The sequence below is a fragment of the Phocoena sinus genome, chromosome 7, assembly GCF_008692025.1.
Source record: "Phocoena sinus isolate mPhoSin1 chromosome 7, mPhoSin1.pri, whole genome shotgun sequence".
NCBI classification, from domain to species: Eukaryota; Metazoa; Chordata; class Mammalia; order Artiodactyla; family Phocoenidae; genus Phocoena; species Phocoena sinus.
In genome coordinates this window covers 82,899,783-82,913,443 of record NC_045769.1, presented here as the reverse complement: position 1 = coordinate 82,913,443, position 13,661 = coordinate 82,899,783, and the positions used below count along the sequence as shown (strand labels likewise).

Here is a 13,661-nt window from a genome sequence, read left to right as displayed (position 1 = left end):
TGATGGAGTCATCTCACAAGTAAAAATCATACAAATTACATATAAATGCCTGCTCTTTTAAATTTTGACAGCCTTTATTATGTTGAACAACTTGAATGAAGTAACTGAACTGTTGGCAAGAAGTTTTAGTCTTATTATTAAACAATTGGCACCTAAGTTCCTTACTTTGTAGTTTATCAGTAAGTATATGATTAGAATACCATAAATCTTTCTTTGTGATGTAGTAAGAAAACCTATTACAAAGAGAACTTTTTAAAAAATATCACATTGCATCATTACATTAATGTTGTTACTTTCATTGTGGTTATTTGTATCTCAGCTTCAACGGAATTCTCATTTGTGCAAAGATGTATTTATATAAATGAAAAATTTTCCAGTATATAAACCCAAATGATTTCATACTATAACAACTCTACTGTCAGTTCAGATTCTGTCCTGGGTTGGTTGGTTGGCTGGTTGGTTGTTTGTTTTGTTTTGTGGAAGGTATTTCTTGAGGTAAACTTAATGACCAATTGAAATTCTTTTGCACACGTGTTTTTTGTTTCTGTAATATTCAAGCTATGCTCTATATTAATTGAGGTGAAGGGATAAGAAAGCAGGGAATGTGGAGCTCACCCCATGGTAGCTTAGATGGATGAGGACACACGGAATAACTTTCTCAAAGTGTTTCTATTGTCAGTGCTGTTAACAAACTGCCAGAAATACTTTGTTATCAATGTATCAATAATATAGCAAGATATCAGTGTTATGTTCATAGTTACGGTTTTCCTAGTCTGTAAGGAGCAAATATATATTCAGCTTAGAGCAAATAACTCCAAAAATCTTGATAATTTAGTTTGGGGGGGATTTTGTTTGTTTTGTTTTTATTTTACTTCATCTTTATCCCTATGAAAGATAAATCAGCTTTTCAGGTTGCTGAGAGTTAGGTTAAAGCAAATTAAGTCTGGGAATCTGTCAGTTATCTTGCTCCTGACTTTTCCAAGTCTGAGTAGACTTTACTATCTGTTAGTATGAGTTTGAATTCTCCCAATCCAAATCTGTACACTAAAGATTATTTTGGAAACTAACTTTGCCAGATAAAGTAAGACACCTTCAAATAAATTCAGCCAGCATGGGTTTGATTTCTTTGTATATAACTGGTTAAATTACTACTTGAACATGTAGAAGAGGCTAGCCCTCCTTCTATAGCTTCCTTTGCAATGTGCAGTTTGCTTATAAGTTTTAGGTTAGTCTCCAGCTGCTCCTGCCTCAGGGTGGCATTGAGGCTGCACATTAAATTTCCCACCTGCTTCCAATCTTTTAAGCTTTATCTATGCCATAAGACTTGTAACTATTTTTATGTTAATTATTACTCCCAAAAGTTAATTAAAGAGCTGCACCTAAAGGAAAGAACCCAACTGACTGATTGAGAGGAAGTGTTTTTAAAGTGTCTAGAGTAGAGTACTCATAGAATTCAGGAATTCTTGTCTTCAAGTTTAATTTTACAATTAGCTGCCTCTAGGATTCATTCATACACTTTTTTAACTGTAACACATTAGGCAGTTTCTTTTCATAAAATTCATGAATTCTTCACATAACTAGTGATTTTGTTTTATCAAAATTACCAGACCTCCAAAAACATCTTGCTGCCCCTACCACTAGGGTGGAACTCCAGTCTGTAATATGGGAATTATTATTCTTTGCATATCATCTGAAAAAAATTGTTAGCCCAAATAAATGAGAGAGTTAACAAAGTTGAGGATTTTAATTGTGATTTTCTACATGTGTTAAGTCACTTATATGATTGTCCATAAGTAAAATACGAATTGCATTTTAAAGCTGGTTTATTTATAGACACCAAACTACTACCTGTGTTTTTGTAGAAGCAGAATAGTCTACCCGTGGTAATGTAAAGCTTTGTTTATGAAATGGAGATATCGTTTCTGGTTAAACTTTATCAGATGGCTTAAGTGAACGTTTTGGTAAATAGTCATAAATAAAAGATATTCTTGAATAAAAAGTATATAATAGTTTTCAAGACATAATATGCATGCAAGCTGTAAAATCAGTACATTAATAATAGAAGTCCTAAAATGCAAATTGCCCATTTTAAACTAATCCTCATTGTAAACAAACATTAGAGACTTATCCTGTCATCAGGATTAGTACCTAATATGTAGACTTAAATTTGATCAGTATTCATATATCATACTAACTTCTGTGACCCAAAGAGTAGTAACGTTGAGAGCACTATCCAATCACCAGCCGCAAGGCCTGCAAGGCACCTTTCTGCCCCCTAAAACCCTATCTCCTCAAGAGTTCCCCATCCTTATAAGTACGGCTTGGATCTTCAGTAGAATTTGAGCTGGGTCACATTGATCTATCTTCAAAGAAACACATGAATGAGGGAGGAAAAAGAGAAGCCTGTTTTTACACAGGGGCAGCTTGGTTCTAGACTCCAAGATTAAAGGGAAGAACTTGTTAGCTCGAATTTTTGTAAATTTAGTGACTTTCTGGTTTGACCTCCAACGTGTTCCTAAATTTCAGTTTTTCCTCAAACAGCTTTAGAAGTAGATCTTCTAGTTTAAAATGATAATGATTACTTTCATGTAGTTTTCTTGTTCCTTTCTTATCTGCTCTTTCTTAAGAATACATTTTTCCCATCCTTAGTCCACTCTTGGTTGTCAAAATACTTTTATTTATTTTTCTATGAAGATCTGTATTTTTCTGAGAAATATTTTGGTCAGAAGAAAGGGTGATAGTGTTAAAGGCTATAATTTAGTAGCTAACATAATACTGACAAAGAAAATGCTTTTCCTTAGTAGGAAAATATTTCATAGGAAAAAACCCTGTGAAGGACAGTAAGACTATAAATTATGCCGTTTTTCATATAATATGTGCAGTCAGAATTATTTCCTGATGTTTTTTTAAACTATTTTCACAGTCCCAGTGGGTCTTTGTTATCTTGCTTGGAGCAGGTTAAAACATACCTGCTTACTGACGGAACATGCAAGTGTGGCTTGGAATGTCCTCTTATTCTTCCCAAGGTAACCATTTCGCAATAGATGTATCAGCAATTTTTCATTTTTTAGGTGTTTCATATATTTGCTTTTCTCATTTGGCATTTCATTTTTATATTACTTCTCCAATCATTTATATATTTTAAAGTCTTAAATTATATATCTTTTGCATGCATTTTGGAATGCTTAAAGATTGAAGAAAATAGTTCAAGTCCAAGAGTCATTTTCAAAGGTGACAAACCTATATTCATATTAAATATTTCATCAAAACCCCTTTTGCACCGTTTTATTAGAGCTATACCCATGCTCACTATTTAATAGTGCAGTATTTTTTTCCCTCCTCAGTCTGCAATGTTATTTTTAGCACTGGTGTTGATAGATTTGCCACAAATATTTCTTAAATTACAAAGCTGAACCCTCATAGCCAAAAGTGAAACTGTTTTACTCCTTTGCAAGGTAAAAAGTAAAATCATTTTAAATGATAAAATATTTACTATAGAAACATGTCATTGTTTTCTGGGTATCTATAGTAGTCCCAATCATAGAACTAACAATTAATAGACAAGTTTTTCTTTTTTATTTGTGTCACCTCATTCACAAAAAAGCACTTGAAACAGCTTATAAGTATATACACAATAAATATTTTTTAAAATAGATTGGTAGATTTTTTAAATCAGTGAAAAGGTCATATTAATATAGCAATAAAGTAAAGCCAAAGGAAAAGTTAGCATATAGCAATGTCAGATTTTTAGGGTTTCTTAATTGTACTTCATCTGTTTTTGTACTGTTATAACATCAGGAAGTATCTAAAATTGGGAACATTATCAGATACTATTCCTTTCCATATATTTATCTTGGCTATCTCAAAATTAGGATAATTCTCATTATTTACCCTGCCACTAAAAACCATGAGTTCAGCAGAAGTATTTATTCCATTATATATAAAGTTGCTTTTCTTAAATTTAAAAACTTGAGAAAGTTGTATATAGATTTATGGGTTAATCTATGCAAAACTTTTTTTTTAACAAGGGGATCTTTTTACTTAATATTTTTACAGACATATTTTAAACAAAGGCTGTGCTTTTTCCAGGTGTTTAATTTTGATCCTGGAGCTGCTGTGAAACAGAGAACTGCAGAAGATGTTAAAGCAGATGAAGATGTCACAAAGCTATGCATACATAAAAGAAAAATCATTGCAGTGGCCACACTTCATAAAAGCATGGAAGCCCCACATCCTTCTCTGGTGCTCCCCAGTCCCGGAGGAGGAACAAGTATGTAATATGGTGAAGGTTTTAGGGATTTTTCCTCCCCCACTCCTCTCCTGGAGGAGTCACTAGAAATCACTTTGCCAAGCATTTTCTGAGTCCACTTTTCAAACATGCACAATGCATTTGTTTAAAATGATGTATGTTTTATCATTTTATTACAAATAGCAAATTAGTTCTGAAAAATTCCCATGAAGTTGTCACCCAAAGTTTCCTATCCAAATCATTTAGTTAAATGAGGAAAATAAACACTGACTAGCACATACAAATGCTATGGAGGTACATAGAGCTGAGCTAACAAAAGAGAAAGTGCCATTGGTTTTTAGGAAACAAATGTAGCCTTTTTCCTAGGGCTGTATTGGAATGTGTAGTATCAAGTCCTTAAATGCAACTAGCAATGTTATCAAGAACTGGCAGTGTTATTCTTTCAGTCATTTAATAGCTACATATTGAACACCTACTAACAAATCACCTTGCCGGGAATTTTTTATACCTCCATCCAACACATACATGCACACACGCTTGTATGCACACACGAATTTTTTAAAAATTTCAAAGCTGCAGAAAAATTACATGAACAGTTCGAGTACCCTAGATTTACCAGTTAACGTTTTGTTTCAGGAGTTGCAGATATCGTGACAATTCACCCCTAAGTATTTCAACACACATGGATGTTCTCTTATATAAACCACGGTCTAATTATCACATTCAGGAAATTTAAAACTGTTATGATAGTGTTATCTAATATGCAGTCTATATTCAGATTTCTCCAGTTGTCCTAATAATATTCTTACAGTTTTTTCAATCCAATCTTTTTTAAAATCCAGGATGCAAAGATTGTGCAACTGCAAAGAGACGTTACTTTTCTTTAATCTACATCAATTCCCCAGTCTTTTTTTTTCTTTTTTTTTTTTTTTTTTTTTTTTGCGGTACGCGGTCCCCTCACTGCTGTGGCCTCTCCCGTTGCAGAGCACAGGCTCAGGACGTGCAGGCTCAGCGGCCATGGCTCACGGGCCCCAGTCTTTTTAAATCTTTCATGATGTTGATACTTTTGAAGAGTCTAGGCCAGTTTTATAGATGTTCCTCAATTTGGATTTGCCTGATTGCTTCCTCATATTTATATTCAGGTTAAACATAGTTTGATAGGAATACTGCATAGGTGATGTTATATCCTCATTAGGAAGCACATAATGGCAGTTTATCCCGTATTGATGACATTAAGTTTGATTTCTTGGTTAAAGTTATGTCCATTATTGAGGTACATTTTCCCTTTATGATTTATATGTAATTTGTGGAATTGTACTTTGAGGCTGAGGAACTTCTTTTTGTAAGGGCTAGAATACGAACTCTCCAAAATACTACAATTAACACTTGAATAGTAATTCTGGATAAAATACAGCTGAACACCAAAGCATTTGTTTATGAAAGATAAGTAGCATTGTTCTGCAGAGTTCTGAAAAATAAGGATGAGGAATATAACTTGTAGTGATGAGAGAAAGCTTTATGGTAGAACTCAGATTTGAACCAGCCCTGGAAAATGGTAGGATTTAGACACATAAGGGAAATAAGAAAATTCTTGTCTAGGATAAGAATAGCATAATTAAGAAATGATGTGGAAACTAATGTGACTTGAGTGGAAAATTAAACCTGCATAGGTAAATTGAGGCCAAATTATTGATAGTTTTAGATACAAAGAGAAGCAGTTGTGATACCAAACAGGTCATTAAAGAGTCACACTTAGAACTCATGTGAAGAGGGTAGGGAAAGACAAACTTGGCAGTTATTAGCAGAGAGCTCCTCTCCAATAACCCTCTAACCTTTAAACTTTAACAGGAATGATCAGAAAAATTTGCTCCACTAAGGTATGTAAGAAAAAAATATATTTTAGTGAATTTTTCTTTTTCTTTAATGAGCTATGTTTTTTAAATTAAAAGATATTGCAACAACTTAAAGACATTTAACAGTAATAAATTATTTAAAATTTATCATTAGCCTGCCACCTTGATGTCAGTATGTTTTCATTTTTGCATCTTACCTTGCACATGTGTTTGCACATGCTCATATCTGCTGCCATTCTCACTTCACATCACATCAAACCATTTCAGCTCTGTCTACAGAGTCTGCCTTGTTTCCTTTTTAATGATTGGAGCAGAATCTTGGTCTAGGTCCTTTGTCCTCCTCTATGCATACAAGTTTCATTATTGAAATTAAAGGTAAATATTTAACTAGTATAGTTATATCTAGTTAAACTAGATATAACTAGATGGAGGTATATCTCCATCTCCTTTTAAAATGATATACTTTATTGGATTAATTTCTACTCTTTTACCAACTTCAGACATAGCATTTATTTCAATTTTCTAATTTTAAATTATATTAAAAGGTTGTGATTTAAATAAAGATTAAGAAGACTCATGTAGTAGTTTTCACCTCTCTTTATTTTACATGCATAAACATACAACACCTCTTTCGAAAGGTCTATTTAATATACACAAAAGCACTTGATGAGTACCTAGCATTTACATTTGCCAACTCTTGTAATACTTTAGTTCCTAACTGCAGCATAAGAGCAGCATGACTTCTGTTTGTTTATCTGTTTAGTATCCCTTTTATTTTAAAGATGGTAACTATTTTTCCCCAGTATGGAAGAAATTCTTTCTAAACGACAGCTACTTTCTAAATTCTGTTGAATGTAAAAATGCCAATGTCTATATTTTTTAATCATTGAATTGTAGACAGCTATATAAATGAACAAGAAAAGACACAACTTGGTGGCTTTATTACTAAAGAGGACACAGTCAGTCCCGTAATAATGTTAGTGATGTTAATACAGATGACTATGTTCTCACTATATGCCAAGCTCAGTGCCCCAAATATTTTTCATATGTTATTTCCTTGATTACAAACTGTAAAAATCTTTCTTTAACAAGAAAATGAATTCAGTTGAGTTTATCTGCTGCGATTTTCTTTTATGATTGGTTCTCAACTTTTCATATACTGTATTATGTACAGAAATCACTCTATCAAAGAATCTCTACCATGCCAGAAACAGAAAGCCCACATTTCCCAAGAAAAATATACGTTCACTACATTCTCTTACTTCTTGATTGTACACTACCAAGACTTCTGTTTATCCCAGGTTGAGAACCACTGACTTAGAAATTGTTATGTTATGATTTGACCTGTATACTACTCAGCAGGTAGGAGAAGTTTATTTATCTTAAATGTGTAATTATCCGTTTAAGTAAATATACCTCTGATTGCAAATGAATCCGAGTATACTTGCTGATATGCTGTAAGTCTAAGAATTGGGATGGCCAATGTATAGTATGAATAGTACCACTCTTATCTCCTGTGCCTCTAATAGACTCATTGGCATTTTCTCATGGAGTCCAGCTAGAGCTCAGCACCCTTTTCAGCATAGCTCTCTAAGCAGCCACCACCAGTTGATGGGAATTGGTATATGAAACTAATTTTATTTGCCATCCCTGTTTTAGAAGTCACAACCTTATAAAATAGTTAAACTTCCTTTGGGGCTAAAAAAACTTAAACCTAGAATTCTGACAGCAAATGAAAATTCTGTATGATGAACCAGGTTGCTTTTGTTGCCTGTATTCTGTCTGATCTCTGAAAGAACTGAAGGGATTCCAAAAAGCCAGCGAGGGAGCAATGCACTCTGTAAAAAGAGAATACTCAATTGGAGCCCAGTACTGAAGATTTTTGCACTCTGACTAAATTTTGCATAAGAATTCTATCCTAATAAAAGAATTGCAGTCTTTTACCTAATTTGGTTGACTGAGGCTGGTTTTACAACAATGACTAATTAATGGCAAAGAAATTGAAGTGTTAAAGTATTGCAAACTTGATATGAAGTTTAGCATGATTGTTTAACTTCACTGTATTTACCGTTGTTATCACTCCCTTTGTAAAAGATTCAGAATCTTATTTACTTAATTCACAAAAATTAAGACTCTGTTACTCTCACAGTGAAAATATTGGGTTGAGGAAGAGTTTTTGTAGCTGTCCCGAGGAGGTTTCAGTAAGGTTATACAAACCTTTATAGGGCAACAGATTTTCTGGTGAAAATGGCAATTCATTTAAATCACTCAAGAAAATATTATGCCACACAGATTACAATTTTCTATTGTAACTGTGTTCTTAATTCAAATCCAAAAAATAAAATCATCATCATTTCCATCTGGGCTGTCATTCTTGATTTTGCATATTATAAATATTATTAGAATGGCTAATGTCAGTATGTACGGATTCAGATCCCCATCCTTTCTCAACAGACATGAGGGAAACAAGCATAATGAGCAGTTATTGAGAACCTTTGTTCAACTAAGAGAGAACAGTGTGCATCTTTTACAATCAAAATTTGTTGTAGAGTACAGAACTTTTTTTTTAATTTCCAAGAGTCACAGCTTCTGTTTGCAGATTTCTTTTTTCAGATGCCCTCCCTTCCCCATTTCCTTCCCTCCCTCCATCCTAACACAAAAGAATTGAGACTACTAACAGATTTTTTTTTTTTTCTCTTTCACATCAGATGCAACTCCAGTAGTACCTTCACGGGCAGCAACTCCAAGATCTGTAAGAAATAAGTCTCACGAAGGAATTACAAATTCTGTAATGCCTGAATGTAAGAATCCTTTCAAATTAATGATTGGATCATCAAATGCCATGGGAAGGCTGTATGTACAAGAACTGCCTGGAAGCCAGCAACAAGAACTCCACCCTGTCTACCCCCGGCAGAGATTGGGCAGCAGTGAACACGGACAGAAATCTCCATTCCGTGGCAGCCATGGAGGCCTGCCCAGCCCAGCGTCGTCAGGTTCCCAGATATATGGAGATGGCTCAATCTCTCCAAGGACTGACCCACTTGGAAGCCCTGATGTTTTCACAAGAAATAATCCTGGTTTTCATGGAGCTCCCAATTCTAGTCCTATTCACCTGAATAGGACTCCTCTTTCTCCCCCTTCAGTAATGCTACACGGTTCTCCTGGACAGTCATCCTGTGCAATGGCTGGAAGGACTAATATACCTCTTTCCCCAACCTTGACTACAAAGAGTCCAGTAATGAAAAAACCAATGTGTAATTTTTCAACTAATATGGAAATACCACGAGCAATGTTCCATCACAAACTACCCCAAGGCCCACCTCCCCCTCCTCCACCTTCTTGTGCTCTTCAGAAAAAGCCATTAACATCTGAGAAAGATCCACTTGGCATTCTTGACCCTATTCCTAGTAAACCAGTGAATCAGAACCCTGTTATCATTAATCCAACTAGTTTCCATTCAAATGTCCACTCTCAGGTACCTGTGATGAATGTAAGCATGCCTCCTGCTGTTGTTCCTTTGCCAAGTAATCTCCCTTTGCCAACCGTAAAACCTGGCCACATGAATCATGGGAGTCATGTACAAAGAGTTCAGCATTCAGCTTCAACCTCCCTGTCCCCTTCTCCAGTGACATCCCCAGTGCACATGATGGGGACTGGAATTGGAAGGATTGAGGCATCGCCCCAAAGATCACGCTCATCTTCCACATCATCAGATCACGGAAATTTCATGATGCCACCTCTAGGACCCCAGGCCACTTGTAGTGGTATTAAGGTTCCACCCAGGTCACCAAGGTCAACAATAGGGTCCCCAAGGCCATCAATGCCATCAAGCCCTTCTACCAAGTCCGATGGACATCATCAGTACAAGGATATCCCTAACCCATTAATTGCTGGAATGAGTAATGTACTAAATACCCCAAGCAGTGCAGCTTTTCCTACTGCATCTGCCGGAAGCGGTTCTGTAAAGAGTCAGCCTGGTTTGCTGGGAATGCCTTTAAATCAGATCTTGAACCAGCACAATGCTGCCTCCTTTCCAGCAAGTAGTTTACTCTCAGCAGCAGCCAAAGCACAGCTAGCAAATCAAAACAAACTTGCTGGTAACAACAGTAGCAGCAGTAGCAATTCTGGAGCTGTTGCTGGCAGTGGCAACACTGAAGGACATAGCACTTTAAACACCATGTTCCCTCCTGCTGCCAACATGCTTCTCCCAACAGGTGAAGGGCAAAGTGGTCGAGCAGCACTAAGAGATAAGCTGATGTCTCAGCAAAAGGACTCACTGCGGAAAAGAAAACAGCCACCTACCACAGTGCTGAGTTTGCTCAGACAGTCTCAAATGGATAGTTCTGCAGTTCCTAAACCTGGACCCGACTTGCTAAGGAAGCAGGGTCAGGGGTCGTTTCCCATCAGTTCAATGTCTCAGTTACTACAGTCTATGAGTTGTCAAAGCTCTCACTTGAGTAGCAATAGTAGCCCGGGTTGTGGGCGCTCAAATACTGCTTTGCCTTGCTCTGCTAACCAGCTGCATTTTACAGACCCCAGTGTGAACTCCAGTGGTCTTCAGAATCCACTGACACAGGACGTACCTTTAAGAGGGGAAGCCGTGCACTGCCACAATGCAAACACTAACTTTGTTCACAGTAACAGTCCAGTCCCAAACCACCATCTCGCAGGTTTAATAAATCAGATTCAGGCTAGCGGGAACTGTGGGATGCTCAGTCAGTCGGGCATGGCCTTAGGAAATTCATTACATCCCAATCCACCTCAGTCAAGAATTTCAACGTCCTCCACTCCAGTGATACCAAACAGCATTGTTAGCAGCTATAATCAAACAAGTTCTGAAGCAGGTATGGTTTTATTAGAAAAAAGTACCCAAAGGTACTAAACTTTTATACGTTTTTTTAAAATTTATACCAAAATATTTATTATGATAAAAAATGATCCTTTCCCCATTGTGAAATTCTCATCATTTCTTTAGTATTTATAATTTTATTTACAGAATGCTAGGGATTTGCCTCAGAAAAAAATAACAGCCAAGAGAATTCCATGTGTTTCCGTTATGTGTCAACCTGTGTCATTTTGAATTTTGTTCGACTTTCAGTTGGTTCTACAACCATTGGACTCGAAACTACAAAAGAAGCCATAGAAGGCAGGATTTCCTGGTTCATGAGACATGTACTTGGTCTATGCCAATATAAAAGCTGTTTCCCCTAGCTCTTGTTTGTATTCAGGTAAATGAAGCTCATTTGGAAAACCCCCCAAAAAAGGCAGAAATACATGGATTTTTTGTTCTTGCTGCTGACCAGAAATAGGTGAATGGATAGGAAGAGGTAACTAGAAGTTGTATGAAGTAGAAAGCTATCTTCTAATGTGTTTTCTTATCCTAGTTTGCTATCCTTTATTATTATTTGTTTGAAAAAATTCATAAATGGATATTGGCTACTCCCTTTTTTAAAAAGGTAATAATTCAAGTTTTCCAATAAAAAAGGCTTGAAAACCTGATTTCCAGAATTTTTGATCTTGAAATTATTTTACAGTTTTCTTGGAGAACTAAACCATTGTTTTTACCATTGACATTATGGTATCTCTTTATCCACTATTAATGAAGGAGACAAATTTATTTAAAAGTAGACACATTAGAAAGAACTATATTTTATTTCAGTAGAGTCCTCAGAAATTGTTACAAAAAAACGTAAAGAAGCACTATAGAGATAAATTCATTGAGACATCAGAAAATTTGACCATAAGAATAATAGAATACCCATAACCCAACAATAACGATTTGAGAGATTGGTGGGAAATGACAGGGAGGAAATAAAAGATGAATTATTCAGCTATGAAAACAGTGGGCTTTTAAAACCAGATTGCTACTGGAAGTGGGAAAACTGCTGAGGCTTTTAATAATCTATTGTGTAGATATATATAGACTGTGTTATACCACCATGCTGGAAAGGCATTATGACCTACATGTCTTTGTTGCTGATAGTAAAATCAAGTGTTTTCCTTCCTGGTGTCACTACTTTTACCTGCCATTCTCCACAACTTGTGTTATGTGTTATGTTTTGATGTCAGTATTTAATGAAGAACTGTTCATTGACCTCTTCTGTTAAAAAGAATATAAGGTGAAGATGATAATTGAAATGATTAGTGCCTTCTTGATATTCTTAGTCTAAGGAATCTCATGAAACTATTTTTTACGTGTTTAACAGGATTCTTATTCCGAAGGGGCTTCCAGCTTTTCAGTGACTCATATTCCTTTTTAGATAATCCCAAGCAAATGAAAATTTAATCTTATGCATTTATCAGATTAAGATTACATAAAATCAGTAACTATTTAAAAATACACTATATTTATTAAGCATACCTTCAATCATTCAGATGAGGCATTGTTAGTCTCATTGTATTATATCTTTCAGTTTTGATACCCCTTACCTCAACTTACTTTGTTTCAGGTCTAAGTTCATATTGCAAAGTGTACGTATTTTATTAATGATGTATTTTAATTTATCTATAATGGAAAAGACCAACATTTATTTATATTCTTGTTTCTTCTGACTGTCAAGTTTTGACTTATTTTATATAGTCTTAGGCATGTATTTTCTTGTTCCATGCATCTCTGTAAAACATCAGATCTGGATTGCCAGTGCTGGGAGTGTCAAAACACACATGTTGAAAATTTACTAATATAAGTAAAGTGTTAGCATATAAATAGCTAAAAGGGATGAGAATAAATGTCTAGTAATGATATGGATGTGACCAATCATGTGTAAGCTAACAGAAAGCATATCCCTGATAAAAATCTAGGTCAATAAGAACGTTTTAAAATAGTAACCTAATAAAATTAAATACTGCTTAATGTACATAGCTCTGATGTGCAGCTGGTAATAAAAATGGGTAGATTTACTAATTAATATAATTCTTTTGATGAGCTGAATATTAAAGAGGTCTCTAATATCATGTTTCTTTTAGATACACAGTGAACTGTGTCAACTGAATGTACTGTTATTATAACTGCTTAGCCTGAATGTTTATTTTCACTGACATTTATTCATCCATCAAATAAACACCAAAGCTGGGCTTTCAGAGTGAGACAGCTGATGACGGTTACAACTATCCCTTTAAGTTTTGCTGAGTATTCCTAGCATACTTGTAAGACATTAGAAGAAAACCACATTTTATTCTTAAAATGTTGCTTTTAGCTGTCATTGAGTACCTATGATGTGCCAGGTGATTTGCCTGTATTATTTCTAATTTGTGCAGTTTTCCAAAGTATAAGGTACTCTTGTCCTCATTTTACAGATGAGTACATTGGGCCTCAGAGAACTTGAATAACTGTCCAAGGTCATACATAATTGAATTAGGATTTGAACTCAGGTTCATCTGATTCTAAAATCCATTTTCTTCCCAGCTGCATAAGTTTTCATTTGAAACATCTAGTTGTGAAAAATACTGTTTTCACTTTCAGATCTTTAAAACTACCCAACAGATAGTGAATCAAAGCATATCAATGCATGTTAGGAACTATGTTTGTAAACTTTTGATGCACTTTTAGACAAAAGTCA

The 13,661-nt window shown here is 35.2% G+C and overlaps 1 protein-coding gene across 6 annotated transcripts in view; it reads left to right on the top strand.

Annotated features, from left to right (window-relative positions):
• Nucleotides 1-13,661, top strand: part of MBD5 (methyl-CpG binding domain protein 5) — a 154,892-nt gene that overhangs the window by 100,584 nt on the left and 40,647 nt on the right. For 4 of the 6 annotated variants that reach the window (XM_032637477.1, XM_032637481.1, XM_032637475.1 and 1 more), the window contains exons 5-7: nt 2,924-3,026; nt 4,090-4,270; nt 8,811-10,946. In XM_032637477.1, coding sequence (XP_032493368.1) covers nt 2,924-3,026; nt 4,090-4,270; nt 8,811-10,946 — 2,420 coding nt within the window. Of the gene's footprint in view, nt 1-2,923; nt 3,027-4,089; nt 4,271-6,097; nt 6,127-8,810; nt 10,947-13,661 lie in introns of those variants that run through there. The other 2 variants (XM_032637479.1, XM_032637478.1) reach the window with 2 other exon arrangements.